The sequence below is a fragment of the Fusarium odoratissimum genome, assembly GCF_000260195.1.
Source record: "Fusarium odoratissimum NRRL 54006 unplaced genomic scaffold supercont1.1, whole genome shotgun sequence".
In the NCBI taxonomy this organism is placed as follows: domain Eukaryota; kingdom Fungi; phylum Ascomycota; class Sordariomycetes; order Hypocreales; family Nectriaceae; genus Fusarium; species Fusarium odoratissimum.
Genome location: NW_022158687.1, coordinates 1,416,321 through 1,436,698, shown reverse-complemented (window position 1 = coordinate 1,436,698; position 20,378 = coordinate 1,416,321). Strand labels below are relative to the sequence as shown.

Sequence of the window (20,378 nt, the reverse complement as noted above, 5' to 3'; positions counted from 1 at the left end):
AACTCATGTTGAGGATGGCGACATCAGAGGCCTTTCCCCATCCTATACAAGCCTATTCGTTAAGTGGCCGGCGCGGGTCCAGCGACTCCACGGCGTCCGTCCACTGCGCCGGAAGTCGGCCCTGTGAAGAGAAAAAAACAACCTCAGCTTTAAATGGAGAATTTGATATTATTTCTATGTGTAATACATGGCAGACAAATCGATAGGCCACGCTCCATCGAGTTTCCCAAAGGAAACGCTCTATGTGTAATTAGAATGTGTTCTTGTAAAATGCTCTGTCATCTATCATGTCACCTGCCGACTGCGAGGTTCCTCGTCTACCGCAACACAACCATATAAAATGCACCTGTCACTCCCGTCGCTCGCTCGAAAAAGTTGTCATAATGCGTGTCATCTGTTCGTTTAACCAATTTTAGGCATCATCTACAAGACGCATTAGAACATCTCTAGGATATCGGTATCACACGATATATATAACTTACCGCAGCATACTTTGGCGAGATGAACAGTGCTTGCGCTTCGGCCACTATCGTCGGCTTCTCGCCAGGCTCGGCCAGTAATTCGATATGGCCCCGAACCCAGGCCTTGCGGCCTTCCACCTTGTATGTCTCCGCTCGAAGAACCAGAAAGCTCCCCGCTGGTGTGGGTTTGCGATAGTCGACATTGAGGTTTGCTGTAACTGCGATGTTATGAGGCAGCGCGCCGAAGGAGCAACGCCCGAGACCCTCATCCAGCATAGTCGCCAGAAAGCCACCATGCACAATGCCAGGGTGGCCGCACAGGTCGTCACCGACGTATGCTATAGACACAAGTTGTTTGCCCTTGGGCGCCATCCAGGCGTACGGTGGTACTGGCATTTTCCCCTCGCCGATGAGCGCTCCTCCTGTCAGGCTCCGACTTCGGTATGATCCGGGCATTTTCATGTGCGGCCGCGATTCGGTGAGTTTGGGGTTGGCGCGGAGCTCTGCAACGAGCGGGTGTTTGTTGATCGTCTCTTCCACCATCTTCGCCTCTTCGTGGTTAGCGACGAAGCGTCGCAGGCTCTCTTCGTCCGAGTGAAAGCCCATGCCGTTCGAATGCATCGTGTACCATGTTCCAAAACCGCCTGCTGTGCTTGCGCCTACGCCAGCGAGCAACATACCTGCTGCTCTCTTGAAAGCGCCACCGGCGGCTGCTGCGGCTGCTACAAGTTAGATTTGTCAGTATATCTTACGGGTACAAGTGCTTTGAGGGGCGCAAACACACCTCCAGTCGCATAACTGCGGGACTGGGTAGGACGAGCAAACCGTTTGCAAGCTTGCGCTGCAAGACGTCCATTGTGACCAACTTGTTTGGAAAACATAGCAACTTTGTTGTTCTAGAAGGCGAACTCTGTCAACGAAACAAAGGCGAATGTAAAGACCAAAAAGTATTAAAAAAAAAAAAAGAGCTTTGGAAATGCGCCGCCTCGGCTTTTGATTAGATTTAAGGTTGTCTTGATTATCGGCGTTTCCGCTTTGCCTCGGATAGGAGGGTTGGCCTCGGCGTTTATGCACTTAAACGTTAGCTGACTTTGTTCCTGGATACCTAAAGTGGAAAGCTGTTGTGGCTTGTAGTCTTCTGAAATGCGCCAAGTTGGCACGACCCTGATAACCGGGGGAAGATGTCCAACTGCCAGCCATGTGCTAGGACCCCTAGCACCTGTGACGTGAGTCTCATCCAACCAGAATAGCTCGACGAGCTTGTGAGACATGATTTGTATGAGACGATCAAAGGCCGCTGACGACATGCGTGCTTGTGTGTTTTATTCCTTGTATAACGTGGCTAGGTACTCTTGATAGTATTTAAAGTGTCGCATTTCCGTTTACCGTTATTATCGAGTTCCTCACTCACTATCCATTTCAAAATCACTTAGAACTCACTAGGCACCTTACTTACAATGGTGAGACTATCGAACTTGGTTGGCAAACTTGATATTGACTCTTTAATCCAGGCGACCGCTGAAACTGTCGATCTGGGCCCTGTTCACCCTCCCAAAGAGGACTCCATTACAGCCTTTGAACAAATCCTCCCTGAGCTCAAGAAGACTCTTGTTCACCTCCGCCGCGACTACAATAGTGAGTCGATATGAGCCTACCTCTGATTGGATCTAAAGCTAAACCCCACTCTCAGAGCACGAACCAGAGTACTTTGCAGCTGCTGTAAGTTCAATCGAATATTTCTCGTTTTACCATGGCTTATAAGATATAGGAACACCTCTCAGACCAAGACCTTGTCGGTTTCAGCGCTGACGACTTCGAAGCTGTTCGTGTCGCTACATCAGCCTACGGCATTCATTTGTTCGGCAAGCTTCGCATTCCCGCTTTGCCCGACCCTTCAGGCCCATCTTATATTCACTTCCGTGTCTTCATTGGCGGTGGGGATGAGCCTCCCAAGCTCCATAGCATTCACACCGAGGAGCGCGAGGATTCAAGTGGTGGAAAGACCTACAGAGCAATTTTCACCAAGAATGATGAGCTTGAGTGGTTTGATACTTGATTGAGATAAACAATGAGAGATGTATTTTATGTGGCATATTGTCTAACATGCCAGTGGGCGTATTTTCAGATGTGCCTTGTTGACTCCTGCACCAACATGTGTATTGTACCGCCAAAATATTAAAACATGGGTTCAGCTTCATCATGTCATCACAGTTGATAAGCTCTCCTACATATCGTCCTCTCCGGCTAAGAGCTCGGCGTAATCGTCCACTGAGGCGAACATAGGAAGATCCTTGAGTTTTCTGCGCTTCGACTTCGTCTTCTCGCTTGCTGCCTCCTTGACCTCGAATCCCCCCTCATCCTCGCTGATCGAAGCACCGCCCATCTCCTCATCGGACCCCTCGATATCCACACTCATGTCGTCGTCGTCATCCTCGCCCAACTCGCCATCCAAGGACAATGCTTGCGAGTCATCGTCTGATGCCATTTCTGAGTCGTCGAGGTCGAAGCCCACATCAGAGCCGTCGTCATCAGGGTCAACGCCAGGTTGTGTAGAAACCAGTGCCTTCCAAACTTCATCTTCTTGCTCATCATCAGATTCAACGTTTCCTGCGGCTTGAGCATTCTTCTTAGTCTCCTTGCCCTCCTTGTCAACCTGCTGGAAGTACTGGTGGAAGAAGATATCCTCCGCAGGAACATCTTCCGCTTTCTTCTTCCAGAATGCGGATGAGTTCACAGACGACACGGCACCTCCAGCTCCGCGGCTGCCGAGCCAGATGTCGCCAGCGTCCTTGGTAGCCCGTAAAGGCTGCATGATGGACACACCCTTGGATGAATCGGTGGCCTTGGCGTTTCGGTAGACGAACTTGTCCAAGAAGCGAATGAGTGAATGGCTATCAAGGTCCGGCTTCAGTGACTTCTTATTGCGCTCCAATATCGACATCGCATAGACTGTAACCGACGGATGGTAGTGACACTGAAGAGGAATCTGAAAATAGTCAGCATGGTGGCACTGAGTTGAGACAACAAACTGTAACTTACCATCTCCCATAAGCAACTACGATTGGCGTTGCTATACTCGGGATCTCTCTTTCGACCATCGTATCGTTGCTTTTCATTTGCGGGCTCATCGTCAAAAATGGACTCCTCAGGCTCTTCCAGTAGAGTCGAAAGATCGGGGAAGCTCTCGCGTAGGTGTCCGACAAGATAGAGAAGTCCACACGTAAATGAGGGTTGATGAAGACCAGAAATCTGGAGCATACGCTTGGCAAAGGCCTTGACTCGGCGACTGTCAACATCGTTTTTGAGCGCGCGCAGGAGAAGGTTCAGGTAAAGTGCCTGCTTTGAGGAGTTCACCAGTCGAGGATCAAGTAGGGACTCGTACAAGGTCCTATAAAACCTGTCGTTTGCAAGACTTCTTGATGAAGATATTTGTTGGATCAAGAGAAGCGCCTGGATTCCAGTGTTGAAGTTGCCTGAGTGAGCAATCTTGAAGAGTGTGTCTAGGTGAGATTCCATGCTGTTATAGTGTCAGTGTTACGTGTGCGACAATACATGTTGAAAGAAACAGAATCACACATACATAGCATCGTTGCCAACCATGAATGGAGCTGCGCGGTTGACTCCAGTCAAGATGGCAGATACAAGCTTATCGGCAGCCTCAGTCTCAGGCTCAGAAGCTGAGGGCTTTGCTGGCTTACCGCCTCGCGGCCTTTGAGGTCGTCGTCCAGTATTCCGTTTAACGTCACCTTTGTTATCGTCATCTTTGCCTGGTTTCGAGTCCGTTGGCGCAGTGATGCCTAGACTTCCAGTCTTCAAAATGATAGTAAAAAGATCAAAGTAAATTCGCATCAGGGCCTCAGCTAATGAAGGCTCCTTGTTGCTAAGTATTGTCTGGTTCAGGGTGTTGATGGCATAATACTTTGATCGGTGGTCCTGAGTTGGGTGCAGAAGGATATCCTGTTCGATAGTTCGGACGATGATAGGTTTCATTCCAGGATGTGAATTCTGCAGCTGGAGAATGAGGTACGACGCTCGAGAAGAGATTTTGCGGTCTCGGTCACCCAACTTATTGACAAGCAATCTGAGGAGGTTGGATTCTTGCTCGGGCTTCTCCTTGAGGAGGCCATAGACAAAATCGAGTGCTCGGGTACGTGAATACTCGATCTCGTCTGAGCACCAGGATTCGAGCAGTTGAATGAGTCGAAAGTAAGTCGCCTTAAGCCAATCCTCGTAAATCCAGGCAATCAGGTGGGAGGGTGTGATCTTCCCAGGCAACGCGTTGCCAGGGGCCCAAGGCTTTCCAGGATTTCGCTGTAAAGTTCCAACAAGTCCTGGCTGATCGTGGAAAGCTCGAAGGCGGCGGTCAGCAGGGAGCAATGTGCCGGGGCCAAGCAAATCAACGAGCGCGCCAATGGCACCAAGGGCCTGTCCTCGACTTTTCTTGGAGGCCAGGCTCATAAGAGCATCAAAGGCCCTGATGTTGTGAACCGGAGACTCTTGAACGGCAAGAGTGAGAGCAGAGACCTTATCGCTAAGTGTACCTGAAGTCATGATTGTTGACAAGAACTTGTGAGAAGACTGAGCAAAGACGCTGGTTCTGTATTTGGTTGCGTCCTCCTCCAGCAGTGCCTGAGCGTGCTGTTTCAGAGCATCCAGAGCGGCTCTGGGCGGAGTTGGCTCATCAGTAGTCGGTGCGGGGAGTTTGCGTAGCTCAGAATCATGCCAGTCTGCTCGAGGCTCGAAGGCCTGTCTTACTGTTAGCGGTCAGAAAATTCGCCCTAGAAATCGTTCAACCTACCATGTTGCCTTTCTTTTGGGTGGGTTCCTTGAGTGCCACGGCCTGTTCTTCTTCACTATCATCGTCATCAACCCCCTCAACTTCGTTATCTTCAGCATCGTCGTCGTCGTCGTCGTCCTCTTCCTCGTCCTCTTGGTCGCTGGCTTCGCTCATCGCAACCTCTGTAAATCCAAGTTGTTTGGAAAAAGCGGCCAGCTCATCCTTAAGGCTCTTATCGACAGCTCTAGAATCCTTGGGGCCCTGAGTGTACTCTTCGTCGTCAGAGTCAATATCTTGAATAAGCGCCAGGTCGCTCTCGTCGCCACCAAGGGCCTTTATCTCTTCCAATAGAGTCTTTTCGTCGATCTTTCCGCTTTTCTCACCAGATGTGCCCTCGGAATTTCGCTGTCTCTTTTGATGTTGATCGCTGTTAGCCTTGGTTGGAGGTTGCTTTCGTTTGCCAAGCTTCTTGTCGATTGTAGACGTCAGATTATCCAGTGCACTGTTGTCGAAGTTTGGTCCCTTGGAAGAGCTGCGAGGCCCTTTGCCTTTCGGTTTCTTAGAAGGCTTCGCCATGTTGTCAAGGCCGGTTTGCTGATTGAAAATCTCAGATGGAAACTCTTGAATGGAAATGGATCTCAGAGACCTCCAACTTTTTTTTTTTTGGCATCACATTTTTCCGAGTGCCCCACCTCCACCTTCCGGGCGTCTAGCGCGCCTACGGGCGCTAATGCAGGATGACTAACATGATAGCAATTAGACGGAAGGACTTCCGGCCGTTGAATTACTATCAAAAGAGGGCCTGATCTCATAAAAGTTGTATGTGTTGAAATCTCTTGTCGTCTCAGTTTTTAAAACCATGATTGGCACAAGGATTGCCCGTATAGGCGGCTCTCTTATCCAAAGGGGCCCCTGGGGTGTGCAGCTGCGCGCCTTGTCAGTCACAAGTCTAGCAAAAGCCGACTCGCAACGGTCTGCACTGTCGACAATATGGGTGCCAACCGGGGGTATCACTGCTAATGAAGATGAGTGTGAGTTTGTTTTGTTTCCATTGAATCTCTTATGAGCTCATTAAATTTTAGTCGGCCATGGAAAACTCATTCGCGGTGGTTTCCTCCGCCAGGTAGGTAGCTTAACCTGAGTCGCCAAATGATGACTTGGGTGTTAATGCATCGGCAGGCTCACTCTGGAATTTTTCAGCTTCTTCCCCTGGGGCTTCGTGTTCAGGATAAGATAGAAAAGTTGATCGATAAACATATGCGCTCAGTTGGTCAGTACGATGCCAGCAACTTAGCACATGTCATTAAAACGTTATCCGTAGGTGCATCAAGATTATCCCTGTCAACTATTTCATCAGAAGAACTGTGGCGAAAGAGTGATCGTCTTGAATCTGTTGCGCCGGAGGTAAGAGTCTGAAGCTTTGATGAAGCGGTATGGGCTGGGCTAACTCGTTCAGCTTTTTCGACTCAAAGATCGTAAAGAGACTCCGCTGATATTGTCGCCCACACATGAGGAGGAGATCACCATGCTTGTCGCCGGAATCGTCAATTCATACAAGGACCTTCCAATTCGACTCTACCAGATCAGTTCGCATTTCTATCTTCAACATTGACGCTAAACCTACTGACGTTTCCCAGCCCGAAAATACCGCGATGAGCGTCGCCCTCGCCACGGTCTTCTACGCTCACGGGAGTTCCTCATGAAGGATCTCTACACTTTCGATCTCACAACACTTGAAGCTGTGGAGACCTATCGTCAGGTGTCTGCAGCATACCGCGCCTTCTTTGATGAGCTAAAACTCCCATATCTTGTGGCCGAGGCAAGCTCTGGTGATATGGGCGGTGACCTAAGCCATGAATATCACTTGCCAAGTTCTGTTGGAGAAGATACCGTGATAAATTGTGACTCTTGTGGCTATACTGCTAACGACGAAGTCGCTGCTCTCCGACCCCCCTCTACGGCATATGATGGTTCGGAGAGCCCTCCGGCGTCTCACTTCCGTGTTTGGCGAGGTATTTCCAAGGACAGAAAAGCCTTGATCAATGCGTGGTATCCTCGATCATCGGGGGCCTCTGCAGAAAGCGGTCTCAACCTTCATGCCGTCAAATCAGCTGTCCCTGAGCTGGACGCCACCATTGAGGATCCTTTGCCACTTTGGGGAGCATCATTGGAGAGCGGAACGACAAAAGTGATCAATGTTGTTGATGGAAGACTTGTACCGGTGTTTGAAAGTGTTCGCGATCAGTTACCGTTGTTACCCGAAGATCTTCAACCATACCAAGTTGAGTATTCAACAATTGACAGCACAGCCTCTGGTGGCGGGCTGAATTTGGCACGTATCACTGATGGCGATGCCTGCCCTCGATGTGAGGAGGGCGCATTAAAAATCCATCGTGCTTTAGAGTGCGGCCACACATTCCAACTTGGAACTCGCTACTCAGTACCACTCGATGCCTGTGTCACTATACCACGCTCGGGGATTCCGGCGGCAGCTGCGGAAGAGGGACTGATTCCAGGGAGTCGTATTCCTCTTCAAATGGGCTGTCATGGCGTTGGCGTTTCGAGAATCTTTGGTGCTGTTGCTGAGATTCTCGCGGACGAGCAAGGACTGAATTGGCCCCGAGCCATTGCGCCGTTTGAGGTTGCGATCATACCTGCACCAGACTTAGCCGAAGACTCTCTGAGAATTTACGACTTACTTGCCGCGGGCGACAATTCGCGTAATGGCTTGGACGTTGTTCTCGATGATCGCCAGCGATCATTTGTCTGGAAGATGAAAGATGCCGATATGGTAGGCTTTCCTGTCTTGGTTATCATGGGAAGATCTTACAAAGAAAATGGCACTTGCGAAGTTCAATGCAGACGACTTTCGATCAAGGAAACTGTAAAGCTTGACGCTCTGCCAGAATTCATCTCAAATTTGTTGGATCAGCTGTAAGGGATGGATCCGGATTATTATAACATAACTACTACATTCGAGGCGAATGTATAATAAACAAAGCAAAGTTCATAGCAACAGAGGTCGACAAAATTAGACAAGTTAAAAGAGAAAAGAAAGAAATTATTCACCTCTTAAATTAGAAAATGTAGTATCTTGGGCAAAACAAGAGAAGGCCACTAATTACTTGGATTATAATGCAGCTACTTACGTACCTTAAGTATGGTGTTAGGTACTGGTGTCCAGGCAAATCAATGACAGTGCCTATAGCACCCCCGTTAGTAGAATTCAACAACCCCACGTCATTTTATTACTAAAGCGAGACCCTGGAGGGGCATTCAAAGGAAGTAATTCACGACAACTACTACCTGTCCGCCGACACTTCAGTACACACCAAAAAAAATGGCTGGAAGACAAGAAACCAGTAAACCTACTACCAGTAACTCATTCTGAATACCCATTTGCTGACCCTACTTGCGCTATAGTCAACCTCGATACGCTAGAGCCTCAGCAGCTTGCCCAAGTCAAGAAGCAGCTTGATGAAGAGCTCGAGCACTTGACGACGTCGTTCGCACAACTCCATGCCGCCCAGAACAAGTTTAAAGACTGCCTCCGATGCGTTAAAAGTCGCGCTGCCGCTCCCGAAGGTACATAACCCACCTGCTTAGCCGCTTCCCCCACTCAGCGCACAATCTCGCTTTCTAAACAGCACCTGACATGCTTTAGGATCCAACTCTGTACTGGTTCCCCTCACCAACTCCCTCTACGTTCGCGGTGAGCTCGCAGATGCCGATACTGTATTGGTGGATGTAGGCACTGGATTCTTGGTTGAAAAGGTATTTGTGATCCTGGCAAGCTCGGAACTGCTCACTGATTGACCACCATACAGAAACTCAAGTCGGCCGAAAAGTTCTACGAGAGCAAGGTTGAGGAGCTGGGTAATAACCTGAAAGACCTCGAGGTTATTGTCCAACGGAAGCAGACAAATGCACGAACGATTGAAGAAGGTATGTTTTTCTCGGGCACGCAGCCTCTATTAGGAGCACGGCTAATATGACCCCTAACAGTTTTGAGGCAAAAGATCATGGCTGGCCAAGGGCAAGGCGATCAACAGGCCTAAAAGAAAGAATCAAAAACTTCTCATCATTCTAGGTACGATGAAGATTAGCCAGACGCCAGTTTAGTAGGTATCTTACGGTGATCCCCCAGGCGGCACAGCATCGCCTTTGCGAACCTGCTATGACGAGGCAGTATCAGCATGCACTCTGTTCAGGAGGGCTTGGACCTCCATAATGATCCGCAAGAAGCACCCGAGCCTCGACTGGAGATCATCACCCTCCTCCCAAATATTCTCGAGCCCCTCCCCCCAGTCCTTTCGGCCACCACTGGAGTGGTTCACACTTTCCTCCCAGTGGGGGGCGTATAATTCAACCCCCCAAGTAACATTTTGCTCCCCAATCGTGCGAGATCCCTTTAGAGTCTTGGTGATGTTGATCTTGAGGACATAGGGGGATTCTTTGAATGGAATTATTGCCCAAGATCTTGCCTGAATTTCAGTGATTTGCTCATCGGGGATCGCAAGTTTACTCGTGTTGACTTTTGGCAAAGGGAGAATGGTGCCCTCGTCTGGTTTGAAGACAACCGATATCCTCTTTGCAAGATCTCTAAACTCTGTTGGAACGTCCACTTTGTCCCAAGCGTCCATCCGAATGTTCCAATCGTGTTCCCTGTAAGTGCAAGACATGAGTAAGTGAGATTTGTTTCGAATAATTGACGTACATGTTAGGAGCAGCAATCGTCCAACTCCAACGTGCCCGGGTCTCTGGCCTAGTAGCGCGGACCATTGCTAGTTGCATAAGTTGAGGATTGTAGTCGGCCTCAGTCTTGATTTGTAGACCACTGGCCACTACAACCACCTCACAACCTCGCCTCATGTCCTTCATGTTCTTGCAGATGCCTGCTTCTGGGCGTGAGATATACTGCAAGAGTTGCTCCGCCTCGTTAGCGTCTCCAAGTCTATTGCGTGTCAGAAGCGGTGGTCCAATTTGAGCCTATTGCCTGCTCACCTGGTTACAATCGAGGCTCCTCCACGACTGGGATACATGTTCATAAGTCTGGTGAAATGGGCGAATGCGATCTCGTCTTCAGTACCTTTCGGTCTCTTGGCAATGATAACGTGCCCGAAATTGACTCGCAAGCCCATGGTCTTATTGAGTGCCATGAGGCCTTCTGCTGAGGACGCCAGGTCGGACGCTAGTCTTGGCAAATGTTCATCCATTGAGGAAGCATTACTGACAGGATTCGAGGTTTTAGAAAGAAAAGATGGGCGTGCTCCAAGTTTCAACTGAATCATATCAGTGACGACCGCTTTAGTTGGCCTCTGTACAAGAAAGCGCGCGGGAGAACTGTCGTTAGATAGACGCATGTCCCGAATTCTCCAGTTAACCGCTTCAAACGCCTGCTGGAGGCGATGGATAGAATCGCAGTGAATCTCAAGAATGTTTGGTACATCCCGCGTGATATAGACCCGATACTTTCTGCGGATATCGTCGAGTGCCGCTGGTTCATCCAATGCAACAGGTAGCAAGTGTTGCCCGGGAAGTACAAGGGCCGCCTTGAAGTCTCGTCAAACGCGGTCATATAAACTTAGAGGTGAATTCGAGAGGACCCTTACCTGTACTAGATATTTTCCCGCCGGTGGACGGCCAAGATGTTCAGCATCCTCGGCTTGCCGTATCTTTTCTTCTCTACCTTGGTAGATGTTTTTAGCTGTCTTCAACTTCTCATTTTTCGTCGACGCAAACTTTGGCGCCCTTGAGAGAGCAGCTGGAGGCATGAGGTCACCTCTACCCGAGGGTACTCCTCTTCCCCTGCCCTGATACATGCCGTATCGCAGCGCCTTTACTCAAGGGAGAAGGGAGAAGGGAGGAGAATGAGCTGGTGAACAGCAGACAATATTTATCGTTATGCGAGATGCAGACCGGAAATGTTGAATGACTGATAGTCACAGTGAATTCTTGTGTTGGGAAGAGTTGAGCAGGCGGAATGGGGGGAAGGAGAAGAGGTGCATGGAAACAGTGAATCATAGCCGGGCGGCTGCCTACCTTTAGGTAGGTAGGGATGAAGCAAACAATTTTATTTGCATTTTGTTTGAGTGCAAAGCTGATACTGCCCATCGGCAAAGCATGATTGCTCTTTCCCGTTTGCTATCCTGCATCCTGCATGGCACTTGCACAGCTTTCGGCTCACAGGTGTTTGCCCACCTTACATCGTAGGTAGTAGTAAAATGTATATCATTAATGTAGGTAAGTAGATGCATGGTAGGTAAGGTAGTCTAATTAAGGTAGGAAAATCTTCTCTTTAATTCCATGAGGTGTCTGAGTTGATACATAAGTAAGTGAGGATACTTTAAAAAACAAGTTATTTAATTATAATTAACAACAGTTTATAGCTTTTTATTTATTTATTTATTTGTTTGTTTGTTTTAAAAGAAAGCATTCAATTAATAAATGCTATTATACTAACTACTTAGATATAAGGTGTATTTTAAAGTTCTGACAGTATTGCTAAGGTGAAGAGTAAGATATAAAATAAATTGCATGTTTCCATGACTCTCTTTAAACTTTTCTATTACATATGATTTTGTTGCGCAAAGGCACCAAAAGTGGGATAATAATTCGACTATGTAAGGCACAGTACACATAACAGGGTGCCTGGTAGGTGTTAAAGATTCCCTACCAAAGTATTCAAGGTAGTATTGTAATATGGTCATAAACCCCCGATATATGCATAGCCCATAGCAACCAATTATTTGTTCTTTACTTCCGTCGCGTCTCCTGCGACGCGTGAATCGTTGTGGCAGCACCTAGCACCGGATAACGACAAAATAATGGCCCCCATCAATTCAGAAGAAAATACAAAACGTCAACTGTCTAAAATTCCCCATGATCTATCAGACGATGAGCTTGCGGACGCAGAACCATCATGGCAATGGATCTACAACTCTACCCCAACGACCGAACGAAGCGATGGAACACAGAGCGATAGAAAACGAAGAAAGGTAACAGGTGACAGGATCGTCGGGGCGAGGATTGGCCAATTTGAATGTAGAATTGGAGACACTGTCATGCTCAAAGCCGATGGCTCTAATGAGGCCTGGATCGCCTTGATCTGCGAATTTGTTGAAGACGATGGAGAGGGAGAGAAAGCAGCAAACTTTATGTGGTTTTCGAGTGAAAAGGAGATCCGAAGCAGGGACAAGAAACGATCCGATTACTACCCAGTCAGCTTTGAAACCCCTTGAGGCTGTTGAATGTAGACTAATCAAAAATTTATAGAATGAACTCTACATCTCTCCATCATGGGATATCAACCCCCTGGCATCAATCAACGGCAAAGCTAAGGTCATGTCTCAAGATGGTTTTCTTGCGAAATACCCCCAGGGTAAGGTTCCTCGAAATGATCCAGACTTCGGTAAGGTCTTTGTCTGTCGACGAGGCTGCAATACCCGCACTGCTACGTATACAGACGAGTTTATATGGGAGGAAATATATAGGGGCGAGCATGATTTGTTTGCCTTGATGGATAGGGTCAAGACTGGTACAAAAGTCACACGACGTCGACGAAAGGCTCGGAGCCCGTCACCTTCTGATGATACTTACCATCCTGCTCAAATTCCGCAGACACCGACCAAAACAGGACGAGGCTCGGTAGCCGCTACGCCAACTTCACGAAGGAGCCAAGCCACACCGGGCTCTCGTGTCAAAAGGTTGGTGATCAAAGCTGCTCGCCCTGGCGTTAGTTATTAACAATTACTTGTAGGAGTGCAAGCAAGAGACTTGAGTTTACACCTTTGGCCACACGCAAACTGTCGCCTAGCCAAGTTGAATCTTCACCTTTCCAGATAGCACGATCTCGCTTGCATGTCTCCTCGGTCCCAACCAGTCTTCCTTGTCGGGAAGGAGAATTTTCTTTGGTTTATTCTCATCTCGAAGCAGCTATTTCGGATGGCACAGGTAACTGTATTTACATTTCTGGAACACCTGGAACAGGAAAAACAGCGACGGTCCGCGAGGTCGTCTCCAGGCTTGAAGAAGCTGTAGGCTCTGATGAGCTGGACGATTTCATATTCGTGGAGATCAATGGTATGAAAATCACGGACCCTCACCAATCCTATACCCTTCTCTGGGAAGCCCTTAAAGGGGAGAGAGCTAGTCCAGCGCAGGCTCTTGATCATCTGGAAAGAGAGTTCAGCAACCCCAGCCCTCGCCGAATTCCTTGTGTAGTGCTCATGGATGAGCTTGACCAACTAGTCACCAAGAATCAGGCCGTCATGTACAACTTCTTCAACTGGCCGACTTTGCGACATAGCCGTCTTATTGTACTTGCAGTTGCAAACACCATGGATCTTCCCGAGAGAACTCTCAGCAATAAGATCAGCAGTCGACTAGGTATTATCTCAATCAGACACATTGCTGTGATATTAACTAAAAGCTTTAGGTCTAACGCGTATCACGTTCCCTGGTTACAATCACGAACAACTGATGAAGATCATTCAGTCACGACTAGAAGGAGTCCCTGGGAATATCGTAGATCCTGACGCTATACAGTTCGCCAGTCGAAAGGTAGCCGCAGTCAGTGGTGACGCCCGAAGAGCCCTTGACATCTGCCGCCGAGCTGTTGAGCTCGCCGAGGCCGATGCTCCTAGTGATCCCGCAACTCCAAGCAAGCGAGACAGTCAAACGCAACCCAAAGGTTCAGGTCGCGTTACTATTGCGACAATCAAGAAGGCCATCAACGAGGCAACCACTAATCCCATTCAACAACACCTTCGAAGCCTGCCTTTGATGTCCAAGCTTGTCATGGCAGCTCTTTTGCTGCGTATTCGAAGAACAGGTCTTGCCGAGACAACCTTCGGGGACACCCTCGATGAGATACACCGTGCCTGCCTTCGAGCTCCAGCAGCACTTCCAGGCGTAGCAGCAGTCCTCAACAATGGCCTGAAAGGAACGCAGATGGGAAGTCAGCGCCCAATGACCAGACCCGGTCACATTCACACAGCGGCGCTCGAATTAGTAGCGGCCGGCCTGATTAACCTTGAAGCTCAGCGCGCAGAGAGGTCCAGTAAGCTCCGTCTTTCTATTGCAGACGATGAAGTAAAAATGGCCCTCCGTGATGACGGGGACCTTAAGGCTTTGGGTATCGGTGTATAACAGTTGTAGTATAGAACCCGAACGGCGTCCTGCGACAATTCATCCTTAATAAAAACAAACATACTACCTCTAATTGCTCCTTCAAAACTTTCGTCGGGCCAGTGTTGGCTTCCATTCGAGGGGGTGCGACTCTTCTGTTGCTGTTTCATCTTGCTTCCAGATTTTGACTATGGATAGATGCATTAGCAAGGCAAAGACGAGCATGCCAGGGCGAGATCGAGACTTACTTGTTTTATCAGCTTCACCACAGATCAGACGTAGGCCAGAGCGATCGAACGTTGAACTCATGATACCTGCCTCGGCATCAAGAGAGCCGGGTTGAGCTGTGGTGTCAAGAGATTGGAATCGGTGACCAGTCTTCCAATCCCAAAAGCTCATGGAGCCATTATCGCCTACAGTTCAAATTAGACACATGTGGCGAGGAAGATTGAATCGTATCACTTACCTCCTGTAAAGAAGACATTTTGCTCGTTAACACTCATCGTGTTAATAATAGCATTGTGGCCCTCGAAGTTCTGCATGAAAGCACCTTCAGGACACTTCCATTGCTTGACACTCCCTGTGCTACCACTAGCAAATGTGAACTCTGATGGGTGTGTTGCTAGAGCACGAACACCCTTCTTGTGATGAGTTAGTACACCCATGGTCTTGCCAGCTGCGAGATCCCAGAGTCGCACTGTCGAGTCCAAAGATCCGGTGATAACTTGAGGGTCAGCCTCTTGACAAACGAGATCGGAAACCGTCTGGGTGTGGCCAGACAGGACGTGAATGTTACTTCTGGTCCGCATATCCCAGACACGGGCGACGCCATCGCGACCACCAGTGACCAGAACATCGAGGGTAGGATGTAGGGCAAGAGTATAGACACCACTGAGATGTCCGTGGTAGTGACGGATAACTTTGTTAGTCTCGAGATCCCAGCACTTGACCATCTTGTCTTCGCCACAAGAGAAGAGATAAGGATGACGAGGGGATACTGCAAGGCCGCGCACAGTACTGATATGTCCAGTAAGAGTCAACCTCAGCGAGCCCGTGGCCAAGTCCCAAATCTTGATAGTTCGATCTCCTGCGCCGCTTGCAAACCATTTGTTGCCAGGTTCAACAGCCAGACTACGCACCCAACCGAGATGACCAGAGATGACCCTCATCAACTTCCATGGCGCGTGCCATTCTGGCTTCTGCTGCTGAAGGCCTTGCACTCCTCTTGTAGTAAGACTCATGTTCTGTGGTGTACTTTCGTCCCTGGCAGCAGGAGTAGATGCCTTGCCTGAACTAGGCGCACCCTCAAGGAGTTTCATGGCTGGGCGAGCAGGCACACCAGCCTTAGAAGCCTTCTTCCCAGGCTGTTTCGTTGGAAGCTTCGCAGTAATTGATGGCGGTAAAGTCTCGACATCTGAGTATTCGTTACGGAACCGTCTCTTGATGATGGGGTCCTCGGACGCGTCGTCTAGCTTCTGGCGCTTTGTGGCCGATCGCTCGGATGCATGGGCGTAGACTGTTCTCGAGACGTTCGCATTCTGTGCGGCGAGGGCATTGAGTCGAAGAGCATCTTGAGACACTTCTGGTGTCTCCATGATGTATGTGCGGCTGTGTTTGCGACTCAAAAGTACCTGGATGACCGCTGGGGATGTTGATGATGATGATAAGCTGGGATATCTTTTGCGATGGAAGCGTGTAAAGGCTGGCAGCCGCGTGTGGCGCTAGTTTTTTCTACACCATAGCGCCACATATGTGTGGCTATGAGGTTCAGGTACCTTGCTCTCCACTCAGTCCCTGACTTCCTGCTAGCTCTCTTTTGCGCTGACAGGGATCTACGTAAGATCAGCTACCTACAGCCGGTCGTCACACTAACAAGCAGCACCTGTTTGATATCTCCATCCCGACAGGAGTTTATTAGCAACATTTATTTTCCTTATCCGCTTGTATTGCTTCGTAGGCAGTATGGATAACGATGATAAGTTCCCTCTTCATGCCGCTGCTCGTGAGGGGCGAGGTATGCCTATTGAATTATACAACTCCATGACTGTGATCACCACTAATCGGCAAATATAGTAACTGTTTTTGAAGGGCTTCTCAAGGTCAGCATTCAGCTTTATAATTATATATATCAGACATTAATTTCTTGGACAGTCAGACCCAAAATTGTCGCAACGAAAGGATAATGATGGTCGGTATCCTATACACTGGGCAGCTTCTTCTAACAACTTGGACATCGTTCAGTTGTTAGCCAACCAACGCAGTTTCGATGCTGATGTCCAGGTGAGCAACGACTTCTCATTGAAAGTCTTCCTCCACCTCCAGGACAATAACCAACACATTCTAGGATGAAAGCGGGTGGTCTCCTTTGATGATCTCAGCCAGTGTTCCAGAGGGTGAAGCTGTCGTCAAACTTATCATGTCCAAAGACGCGGACGTGAACCTCAAGAGTAAGTCTTGCTCTCCGTCTATCACTCTAAATATACTCACCGGACCTCGAAGACTCTGCTGGACAGGTAACGCTTCAATCGCTACATCTGAATTGAGAACCATCTAAGCTCAGCATATAGACTGCCCTTCACTTTGTCGCCTCCAAGAAGAACCTTGACATTGCCCGTGTTCTTATCGACAACGGCGCGTCGACCCGAGTACACGATCGTAGGGGCCAGTATCCCATACATCGCGCTGCTGCTGTCGGTTCTGTGCCTATGGTGACTCTGCTTCTCAAAAACAGAAGTCCACTAAACCCTGCCGATAATGAGGGTTTCACTCCCCTTCATCACGCAATTGCAGAGGGACATGGTAAAAAGACTCTTTGCCACCGGCGTCAAAAAGCCGCTAACCTGTGTTCTCCAGGAGACACTGCTGTTGCCCTCCTCAAAGAAGGCGCTGACTTCACCCTAAAGAACAGCGCGGATGAGCTAGCACTTGATCTGGCACCAGATAAAGAAGTATGTATATCTCTAAAACACAACGAAAATGGAGTTCTTGGCTCTCTTCTCTTCGCACCACTCTATAAACTCCCATCTAACTCTGCCTCTTTGTCAACAGGTACGCCGATATGTTTTACAAGGTGCAGAGCGTGAGGGTATCGAGTTGTCAGGGTAGCTAGGAATACATGCTAGAAGAAAGAGAAAAAAATGTGCAAGATATCACGGCTTTTCCCGAGTCTAAGATGCGAACACGAGAGAGCAACGAAAACAAGGCAGAAGATAACGAAGTGAAATAGAACCAAGTTCTTCCCTTTTCTTACTTCATCACGGTCCGTTCCACCAACTCGCGATACATGTCCTTGACATCCTGAACGTCAGCCCTGAGCTCCTCAACGAGCTCGCTCTTCTCGCCCAGCATCTCTAATGTTGTCTGATATCGCGAGTTGATGTTCTCTACTTCTGCTTCTAGCTCTGTTACCCGTGCTGAAGCGGTTTTTTGTGTTTCCAGCTCTGTCATCAGGTTCACAATATCAGATCGCGCTTCGTCTCGCTGGCTGCATACACGAGCCATTTCTTCTTTAGCAGCCACCTTCTCGGCTTCCAGTCGTCGAATTGCCGCGCTCATTCTCTCGACGAGCTGAACGGAAGGACCAGCCCCAACTGTCGATACCGAAATCATGTCTTGCGCAACGTTGCGGGGAGATGAAGGGTCGCCGTCATCTAGACCATCATCACGATCTGGCGGCGGTGATGCGGCGCGCGGTGACTCGGTAGGTGGCTCAAAGGGTGAGAAAGGGGGTGGAGGAGGTATCGCATGACCGGCCGTGGACAAAGCACTAGGGCGAGGAGGTTGACTGGACATTCTTCGGCCAAAGAAGAAGCCATCGCCGGCGCTGTCGGTTTGGCTTCCCGGTGTGGGAACTCGACGAGGCTGTCTTGCTGGTACAGGAAGCCCGATGAAGTCCGAGCTAAAGGTTCGGGCAACAGAGAGCAATGGGGAATCGGGTCTGCTCTGAGACCTGGGTGTGCTTGTAGCAACATCGTCTGCCCATTGCCTTCGTTCGGCCTCAGCCGACACCTCCCTACTCACCGCTCGCTGTTGCTTCTCAAGCTCGTTGCGTGCCTGTTCAAGGGCCGTCTCCACGCTCTTGTGTTGGATTCTGAGGGCAGCAAGCTCTTCACGACATGTCTCGAGCTCCTGCCGAGCGGCTGTGAGAGCTGGACTAACGTCCTGAAGCTCATCCTCGAGTCGCTTGTACCGAGTTGCCTGTGAAGGTGTCAGCCATCTTCCCCCTTTTTTTACTGTCGAGAACATGTAATTTACCGCATCACGAGCCTTCTTCCGCATTTCTGACTCTCGTCGTTGCGCTTCGTCCCTTTCCTTTTCAAGGCTGGCAGCCTTAGTCAGGAGTGAGGTTTCTATACCTTGCCAGTTCTCGCTGGCTGATGCATACTGCGATTGGAGGGTTTCAATATGTCGTATCAACTTGATGTCACCACCTGATCCTGCAGAAGCCTCCTCGGCCGTCACTCTCATTGCCTCGAGTTTGCCCTCGGCCGCTCTCAGCTCAAGTTTCAACTCTTCTTCAGTATTCCGACCACGTTCTAATGCTCGGTCTAGCTTCTCTTGCCACTCAACCTCAGTCAGGCGCAACTTCTCAACCAATGCCTCCTTTTCTGACCGCAGTGATGCGATAGTATGGTCAAGTTCCTGCTGTTTGTTCTTCTCAACATCTAGCGCCTTTTTCAATGCCTCAGTGTGGGCGGCTTGTATTTGCTCAGCCTTGGCTTTAGATTCTTGCTCCAGACGTCGATATGCCTCCTCCTTGACAGCTTTGTCTTTCTTCAGGGCGTCGATTTCCTTCTGGAGCGTAGCGTTCGCTTTTCGCACTTCCTCGTTTCTCTTCTCTTGCTCTTCCTTGCTCTTGATTCGACTATGTAGGGATTCCACCTCGGCCAGAGCTTTTTCTTTACCTTTTTTGAGTTCATTGGCCTGTTTCTCATTGTCTATAATCTGGGTGCGCAGCTTGCGAACGGTTGTTCGGAACTTTTGCTCTGAAGATGAAAGCTTTCGTCCTTCCTCCATTAGCAGAGCGATCTTCTCATCCTTTTCGGCCAATTTGCGCTCTACACTACCCGCTTCAGCAGAACTTGCAGTCTGCCTAGCTGCATCCGTGGCATTTTTGGATAAGAACTGCAGTTTGGCTTGTAGTGAGTCGATTTGCTCAATGTACTCTTGAATCTCCTCTGAACGAGGCGTGTGAGCTTGGGTGGCATCCTGGTCTTTCTGTGACTCTTCAACTGGAGCATCTACGATCTGTGGTGCCTCTACAGGATGCCTGGTATCTGGTATTGGACTGTTCGGTTTTAGTTGGATATCGGATTTGTCCGTAACTTCTTGTTCTGGTGCACTTCGAGGTTCGGCCTCAGAAGGTGGCTCAACGATAATCGGGGTGGGGAAATCATGCTTGAAGTTTTGTTCACTAATCTCCCTACTATCGCTTCCTTCAGGTGTCGCTGGTTGTTCAGCTGCGGGGGCGGAAGCTGGGCTGTCAGAGGAGGTTGACTTGTCGACTTGGTTGGCGGATTCAGTTGGCTTAATTTCCGATACTTCGATGCTTTGTCTCGTCACAACGGGTTCAGTGCTAGCAGGGCGCTCCTTGTCAACCGAACTACGAGAAGTATCGATGGAGCTGCGAGGCGACGATTGTGAGGTTCGCGAGGCCATAGCCTTGGCCAACCTGGCTTGTAGACGATCATTGGCACGGTTAGGCTTCGGAGCGACAGCTATAAAGAAAAACGAGTCAGCATGCGACAGTTCTGCCCGCACCAGAACACGGCTTAGGAGAAAAGAGAGGCTTACCAGATGCAGTGGGTTTAGGGCTTGGTGATGGCGAGGGCGCGGGCGCGGCCTTCATTCCCTGCTGCTGCTCATATCCTTGTGCCGCCTGTTGGTCTTCGTCGAGTAAGTTGTCAAGACGATTCTCGACGCCTTCAAAGGCCGACGAGAGGAAAGCTCCCCATCGCGACCCTTTGCCCGGCGCAGTCATGGTCGAGTGACGAGAGCGCCCAAGGTGTTGG

The 20,378-nt window shown here is 49.3% G+C and overlaps 10 protein-coding genes across 17 annotated transcripts; 5 read left to right on the top strand and 5 right to left on the bottom strand.

The window, feature by feature from the left end:
* Positions 1-142: 142 nt before the first annotated feature.
* On the bottom strand, positions 143-1,494 carry FOIG_00511 (uncharacterized protein). Of its 2 annotated transcripts, XM_031196695.1 has the most exons (3): positions 1,246-1,494; positions 483-1,183; positions 143-423 (listed from the first exon to the last, which is right to left on the bottom strand). In XM_031196695.1, exons 1-3 carry the CDS (start codon positions 1,340-1,342, stop codon positions 403-405), a joined length of 819 nt encoding a protein of 272 aa, XP_031072462.1. In that variant the 5' UTR covers positions 1,343-1,494; the 3' UTR covers positions 143-402. The 2 variants fall into 2 exon arrangements, with proteins under 2 accessions (XP_031072462.1, XP_031072463.1); XM_031196696.1 differs by lacking the exon at positions 1,246-1,494 and having other exon boundaries at positions 483-1,232.
* A 103-nt stretch (positions 1,495-1,597) lies between these two features.
* Positions 1,598-3,448, top strand: FOIG_00510 (uncharacterized protein). The gene is made up of 4 exons (XM_031196694.1): positions 1,598-1,921; positions 1,973-2,096; positions 2,152-2,180; positions 2,230-3,448. Exons 1-4 carry the CDS (start codon positions 1,919-1,921, stop codon positions 2,515-2,517), a joined length of 444 nt encoding a protein of 147 aa, XP_031072461.1. The 5' UTR covers positions 1,598-1,918; the 3' UTR covers positions 2,518-3,448.
* FOIG_00509 (uncharacterized protein) lies at positions 2,467-5,880 on the bottom strand. Its single transcript, XM_031196693.1, has 4 exons — positions 5,260-5,880; positions 4,042-5,207; positions 3,501-3,978; positions 2,467-3,447 (listed from the first exon to the last, which is right to left on the bottom strand). Exons 1-4 carry the CDS (start codon positions 5,812-5,814, stop codon positions 2,686-2,688), a joined length of 2,961 nt encoding a protein of 986 aa, XP_031072460.1. The 5' UTR covers positions 5,815-5,880; the 3' UTR covers positions 2,467-2,685.
* Positions 5,881-5,973: 93 nt separating this feature from the next.
* Positions 5,974-8,382, top strand: FOIG_00508 (prolyl-tRNA synthetase). 3 transcript variants are annotated; one of them, XM_031196690.1, is made up of 6 exons: positions 5,974-6,269; positions 6,321-6,361; positions 6,418-6,508; positions 6,560-6,642; positions 6,695-6,824; positions 6,876-8,382. In XM_031196690.1, the coding sequence occupies exons 1-6, from the start codon at positions 6,098-6,100 to the stop codon at positions 8,174-8,176; spliced, it is 1,818 nt and encodes a 605-aa protein (XP_031072457.1). In that variant the 5' UTR covers positions 5,974-6,097; the 3' UTR covers positions 8,177-8,382. The 3 variants fall into 3 exon arrangements, with proteins under 3 accessions (XP_031072457.1, XP_031072459.1, XP_031072458.1); XM_031196692.1 differs by having other exon boundaries at positions 6,321-6,365; XM_031196691.1 differs by having other exon boundaries at positions 5,974-6,361.
* A 62-nt stretch (positions 8,383-8,444) lies between these two features.
* On the top strand, positions 8,445-10,754 carry FOIG_00507 (prefoldin, alpha subunit). 3 transcript variants are annotated; one of them, XM_031196689.1, is made up of 7 exons: positions 8,445-8,600; positions 8,662-8,823; positions 8,903-9,012; positions 9,066-9,183; positions 9,244-9,328; positions 9,386-9,905; positions 9,963-10,754. In XM_031196689.1, the coding sequence occupies exons 1-5, from the start codon at positions 8,579-8,581 to the stop codon at positions 9,294-9,296; spliced, it is 465 nt and encodes a 154-aa protein (XP_031072456.1). In that variant the 5' UTR covers positions 8,445-8,578; the 3' UTR covers positions 9,297-9,328; positions 9,386-9,905; positions 9,963-10,754. The 3 variants fall into 3 exon arrangements, with proteins under 3 accessions (XP_031072456.1, XP_031072455.1, XP_031072454.1); XM_031196688.1 differs by having other exon boundaries at positions 9,244-9,905; XM_031196687.1 differs by having other exon boundaries at positions 9,244-10,754.
* FOIG_00506 (uncharacterized protein) lies at positions 9,375-11,279 on the bottom strand. Its single transcript, XM_031196686.1, has 4 exons — positions 10,851-11,279; positions 10,243-10,790; positions 9,956-10,192; positions 9,375-9,903 (listed from the first exon to the last, which is right to left on the bottom strand). The coding sequence occupies exons 1-4, from the start codon at positions 11,058-11,060 to the stop codon at positions 9,414-9,416; spliced, it is 1,485 nt and encodes a 494-aa protein (XP_031072453.1). The 5' UTR covers positions 11,061-11,279; the 3' UTR covers positions 9,375-9,413.
* A 728-nt stretch (positions 11,280-12,007) lies between these two features.
* Positions 12,008-14,482, top strand: FOIG_00505 (origin recognition complex subunit 1). Of its 3 annotated transcripts, XM_031196683.1 has the most exons (4): positions 12,008-12,458; positions 12,514-12,944; positions 12,998-13,626; positions 13,676-14,482. In XM_031196683.1, the coding sequence occupies exons 1-4, from the start codon at positions 12,066-12,068 to the stop codon at positions 14,386-14,388; spliced, it is 2,166 nt and encodes a 721-aa protein (XP_031072450.1). In that variant the 5' UTR covers positions 12,008-12,065; the 3' UTR covers positions 14,389-14,482. The 3 variants fall into 3 exon arrangements, with proteins under 3 accessions (XP_031072450.1, XP_031072451.1, XP_031072452.1); XM_031196684.1 differs by having other exon boundaries at positions 12,008-12,944; positions 13,676-14,460; XM_031196685.1 differs by having other exon boundaries at positions 12,029-12,458; positions 12,998-14,482.
* Positions 12,996-16,083, bottom strand: FOIG_00504 (pre-mRNA-splicing factor prp46). Its single transcript, XM_031196682.1, has 3 exons — positions 14,834-16,083; positions 14,616-14,780; positions 12,996-14,555 (listed from the first exon to the last, which is right to left on the bottom strand). The coding sequence occupies exons 1-3, from the start codon at positions 15,960-15,962 to the stop codon at positions 14,470-14,472; spliced, it is 1,380 nt and encodes a 459-aa protein (XP_031072449.1). The 5' UTR covers positions 15,963-16,083; the 3' UTR covers positions 12,996-14,469.
* A 120-nt stretch (positions 16,084-16,203) lies between these two features.
* On the top strand, positions 16,204-17,726 carry FOIG_00503 (26S proteasome non-ATPase regulatory subunit 10). Its single transcript, XM_031196681.1, has 8 exons — positions 16,204-16,381; positions 16,441-16,466; positions 16,519-16,647; positions 16,712-16,814; positions 16,867-16,880; positions 16,935-17,166; positions 17,221-17,315; positions 17,416-17,726. Exons 1-8 carry the CDS (start codon positions 16,330-16,332, stop codon positions 17,470-17,472), a joined length of 708 nt encoding a protein of 235 aa, XP_031072448.1. The 5' UTR covers positions 16,204-16,329; the 3' UTR covers positions 17,473-17,726.
* Positions 17,614-20,347, bottom strand: FOIG_00502 (uncharacterized protein; the record flags this gene model as incomplete). Its single annotated transcript, XM_031196680.1, has 3 exons — positions 17,614-18,564; positions 18,622-20,084; positions 20,161-20,347. 3 exons carry the CDS (start codon positions 20,345-20,347, stop codon positions 17,614-17,616), a joined length of 2,601 nt encoding a protein of 866 aa, XP_031072447.1.
* Positions 20,348-20,378: the final 31 nt, after the last annotated feature.

Excerpts from the sequence above, each read along its gene's own strand:
- FOIG_00508 (XM_031196690.1), top strand. The coding sequence starts at position 6,098 with ATGATTGGCACAAGGATTGCCCGTATAGGCGGCTCTCTTATCCAAAGG. Across the intron at positions 6,362-6,417 it reads GCGGTGGTTTCCTCCGCCAG|GCTCACTCTGGAATTTTTCA; the intron begins GTAGGTAGCTTA and ends ATGCATCGGCAG. Across the intron at positions 6,825-6,875 it reads AATTCGACTCTACCAGATCA|CCCGAAAATACCGCGATGAG; the intron begins GTTCGCATTTCT and ends GACGTTTCCCAG.
- FOIG_00511 (XM_031196695.1), bottom strand. The coding sequence starts at position 1,342 with ATGTTTTCCAAACAAGTTGGTCACAATGGACGTCTTGCAGCGCAAGCT. Across the intron at positions 1,184-1,245 it reads CCGCAGTTATGCGACTGGAG|CAGCCGCAGCAGCCGCCGGT; the intron begins GTGTGTTTGCGC and ends TCTAACTTGTAG. Across the intron at positions 424-482 it reads TCTCGCCAAAGTATGCTGCG|ATGATGCCTAAAATTGGTTA; the intron begins GTAAGTTATATA and ends TGCGTCTTGTAG.
- FOIG_00504 (XM_031196682.1), bottom strand. The coding sequence starts at position 15,962 with ATGGAGACACCAGAAGTGTCTCAAGATGCTCTTCGACTCAATGCCCTC. Across the intron at positions 14,781-14,833 it reads AAATGTCTTCTTTACAGGAG|GCGATAATGGCTCCATGAGC; the intron begins GTAAGTGATACG and ends TTTGAACTGTAG. Across the intron at positions 14,556-14,615 it reads TGGTGAAGCTGATAAAACAA|TCAAAATCTGGAAGCAAGAT; the intron begins GTAAGTCTCGAT and ends ATCTATCCATAG.
- FOIG_00507 (XM_031196689.1), top strand. The coding sequence starts at position 8,579 with ATGGCTGGAAGACAAGAAACCA. Across the intron at positions 9,013-9,065 it reads CTGGATTCTTGGTTGAAAAG|AAACTCAAGTCGGCCGAAAA; the intron begins GTATTTGTGATC and ends ACCACCATACAG. Across the intron at positions 9,184-9,243 it reads TGCACGAACGATTGAAGAAG|TTTTGAGGCAAAAGATCATG; the intron begins GTATGTTTTTCT and ends GACCCCTAACAG.
- FOIG_00505 (XM_031196683.1), top strand. The coding sequence starts at position 12,066 with ATGGCCCCCATCAATTCAGAAGAAAATACAAAACGTCAACTGTCTAAA. Across the intron at positions 12,459-12,513 it reads AACGATCCGATTACTACCCA|AATGAACTCTACATCTCTCC; the intron begins GTCAGCTTTGAA and ends AAAAATTTATAG. Across the intron at positions 13,627-13,675 it reads TAAGATCAGCAGTCGACTAG|GTCTAACGCGTATCACGTTC; the intron begins GTATTATCTCAA and ends TAAAAGCTTTAG.
- FOIG_00506 (XM_031196686.1), bottom strand. The coding sequence starts at position 11,060 with ATGTATCAGGGCAGGGGAAGAGGAGTACCCTCGGGTAGAGGTGACCTC. Across the intron at positions 10,791-10,850 it reads CGGGAAAATATCTAGTACAG|GCGGCCCTTGTACTTCCCGG; the intron begins GTAAGGGTCCTC and ends CGAGACTTCAAG. Across the intron at positions 10,193-10,242 it reads GGAGCCTCGATTGTAACCAG|ACTTGGAGACGCTAACGAGG; the intron begins GTGAGCAGGCAA and ends GACACGCAATAG.
- FOIG_00510 (XM_031196694.1), top strand. Across the intron at positions 2,097-2,151 it reads CCTCCGCCGCGACTACAATA|AGCACGAACCAGAGTACTTT; the intron begins GTGAGTCGATAT and ends CCCCACTCTCAG. Across the intron at positions 2,181-2,229 it reads CAGAGTACTTTGCAGCTGCT|GAACACCTCTCAGACCAAGA; the intron begins GTAAGTTCAATC and ends TATAAGATATAG.
- FOIG_00509 (XM_031196693.1), bottom strand. The coding sequence starts at position 5,814 with ATGGCGAAGCCTTCTAAGAAACCGAAAGGCAAAGGGCCTCGCAGCTCT. Across the intron at positions 5,208-5,259 it reads CCCAAAAGAAAGGCAACATG|GCCTTCGAGCCTCGAGCAGA; the intron begins GTAGGTTGAACG and ends ACAGTAAGACAG. Across the intron at positions 3,448-3,500 it reads GTAGTTGCTTATGGGAGATG|ATTCCTCTTCAGTGTCACTA; the intron begins GTAAGTTACAGT and ends GACTATTTTCAG.
- FOIG_00503 (XM_031196681.1), top strand. The coding sequence starts at position 16,330 with ATGGATAACGATGATAAGTTCCCTCTTCATGCCGCTGCTCGTGAGGGG. Across the intron at positions 16,382-16,440 it reads CGCTGCTCGTGAGGGGCGAG|TAACTGTTTTTGAAGGGCTT; the intron begins GTATGCCTATTG and ends CGGCAAATATAG. Across the intron at positions 16,648-16,711 it reads GTTTCGATGCTGATGTCCAG|GATGAAAGCGGGTGGTCTCC; the intron begins GTGAGCAACGAC and ends AACACATTCTAG.